The sequence below is a fragment of the Nestor notabilis genome, unplaced genomic scaffold, assembly GCF_000696875.1.
Source record: "Nestor notabilis isolate BGI_N333 unplaced genomic scaffold, ASM69687v1 scaffold21016, whole genome shotgun sequence".
NCBI lineage: Eukaryota > Metazoa > Chordata > Aves > Psittaciformes > Psittacidae > Nestor > Nestor notabilis.
In genome coordinates this window covers 5,577-7,409 of record NW_009933589.1, presented here as the reverse complement: position 1 = coordinate 7,409, position 1,833 = coordinate 5,577, and the positions used below count along the sequence as shown (strand labels likewise).

Below are 1,833 nucleotides of genomic sequence, written 5' to 3'. Positions count from 1 at the left end.
CCCCCTCCCCGGCAGCAGGGCCAGGCACTGACCCGCTCCTCGGCTTCTTTGTTCAGCACTTAATTCCTGCTTGCTGCAAAACCCAAACCACCCAACCAGCCCAAACCCCCACAAAGCAAATCATCTTGGTGTGGAGCTGTAGCTTAGGTGAAAGCTGAGGAGATGATGGGGGTTGGAAGGTGTACTGGGTAGCCTTGAAAGTCGCTAAGTAGAAGTACTGTGATCAGTGGAGCAGTATTTAGTAGCAATAATTAAGACTGAAATAAGCAGGTAAATATTGAAACGAGCTTTGCTTATCAGTCCCTAATAATGACTTTTTAAAACCTTCACAGAATGTCAGTTCACCTTTGAGAAGGCTATAGAGTACGTACCATTCGGTATGTACACTCTCTCCTCTATTTATAATGTTCCTCTTGGGAGGATTTCTTTGACTGTACAATACTGTTTTTATGCACATGGAAACCCTCTTTATAAGACAACGTCGCTTCTCAGGAAAAAAAAAGATATTGAATTGCAATGAAGTGCATGAGAGTTTGTATTTCTTGTAGGCTATAGAATGTTAACAGTTTTAACTTACTAATAATTCCTAAAGAAAATGATGCCAGAATTTGTACCTGTTCTTGTTTGGGTTTTGTTTCTGTTCTTTTGGTTTTTGCCTTTTTTTTTTTTTTTTTTTTTTTTTTTTAAATCTTGTCCATGGTTTTTTTATGTGTTAAAACCTTTTTGTCTTTTTATGTCTCATTTTTAGAAGCTGCTAACTTGTGCCAAACCTCCACTGCTGCTACTACGCCTGTGACTCTTACTACTCCATTCAATATAACGTCCTCTGTGGCTTCTGGGACTATCACAAACCCAGTCACAGTGGCAGCTGCAATGAGCATGAGAAGTCCAGTAAATGTATCAAGTGCAGTTAATATATCCAGTCCGATGAACCTAGGGCATCCTGTAACTATAACAAGTCCATTATCCATGACATCTCCATTAACGCTCACCACACCGGTCAATTTACCCACCCCAGTAACCGCTCCAGTGAATATAGCACATCCAGTCACTATAACATCTCCCATGAACCTCCCCACGCCCATGACGTTAGCTGGTCCGTTAAATATAGCCATGAGGCCGGTAGAGAGCATGCCTTTCCTGCCTCAGGCCTTGCCCACGTCTCCTCCCTGGTAAAGAGTTTCTAAAACAGTATTAAAAAGGATTAAAATGGAATCCTTACCAGCAGTTCTTTTCTGGGTTTTTGTTTGGGTTTATTATTATTTTTGTTGTTGGGTTGTTTTTTTTTTGTTCTGTTTTTTGTTTTGGTTTAGTTAATAATAAATTCAGACTAAGACACTGGGGCAACATGCACCATCAGAGACCATAGTAGCATCTTCCCCTGTTGATTTGGCTCGTATGGTTCAACCTTGAGTTTCACTGGAGCACTTCATTTAACGTAAGTTTTCCCTTTTAGCTGACTGATGCTGAATTAGAGCAGATACTTATTGCCAGAGTTTAAAAAAGGAAAAATAATTAAAAAGAAAAAAAAAAAAAACAGTTTTATGTTTTATCCCCCAAATTATAACTTAGAGAATTACTTTAATCTAAGCACTAGCAAAGACCCCTCTGTGTGTTTAACAGGGCGGATGGCTAATCTTAACTTGCCAGTCGTTAAGTTTCTGAGCTAGTGTAGAATCCTTGTCTGTGTTGATGTTTTTTTTTTTTAAGGAGTAAATGCATTACAATGTTGTCATTTAAAGAAAAATGCATTTTGGAGAAAATATGCATTTTACCTTTGGGAATATGGTAATTTCAGGCAGCATTCCCTATGGGAAAGGTGATACCAGCTCT

The 1,833-nt window shown here is 39.1% G+C and overlaps 1 protein-coding gene across 1 annotated transcript in view; it reads left to right on the top strand.

Annotated features, from left to right (window-relative positions):
* The window catches only part of VEZF1 (vascular endothelial zinc finger 1), a gene marked incomplete at its 5' end in the record, with an annotated part of 7,351 nt that extends 6,136 nt beyond the window's left edge, over positions 1–1,215 (top strand). The window contains 2 exons of the mRNA XM_010016956.1: positions 333–377; positions 749–1,215. Of these exons, the coding sequence (XP_010015258.1) occupies positions 333–377; positions 749–1,176 (473 nt within the window). The remainder of the gene's footprint in view (positions 1–332; positions 378–748) is intronic.
* Between the last annotated feature and the right edge of the window lie 618 nt (positions 1,216–1,833).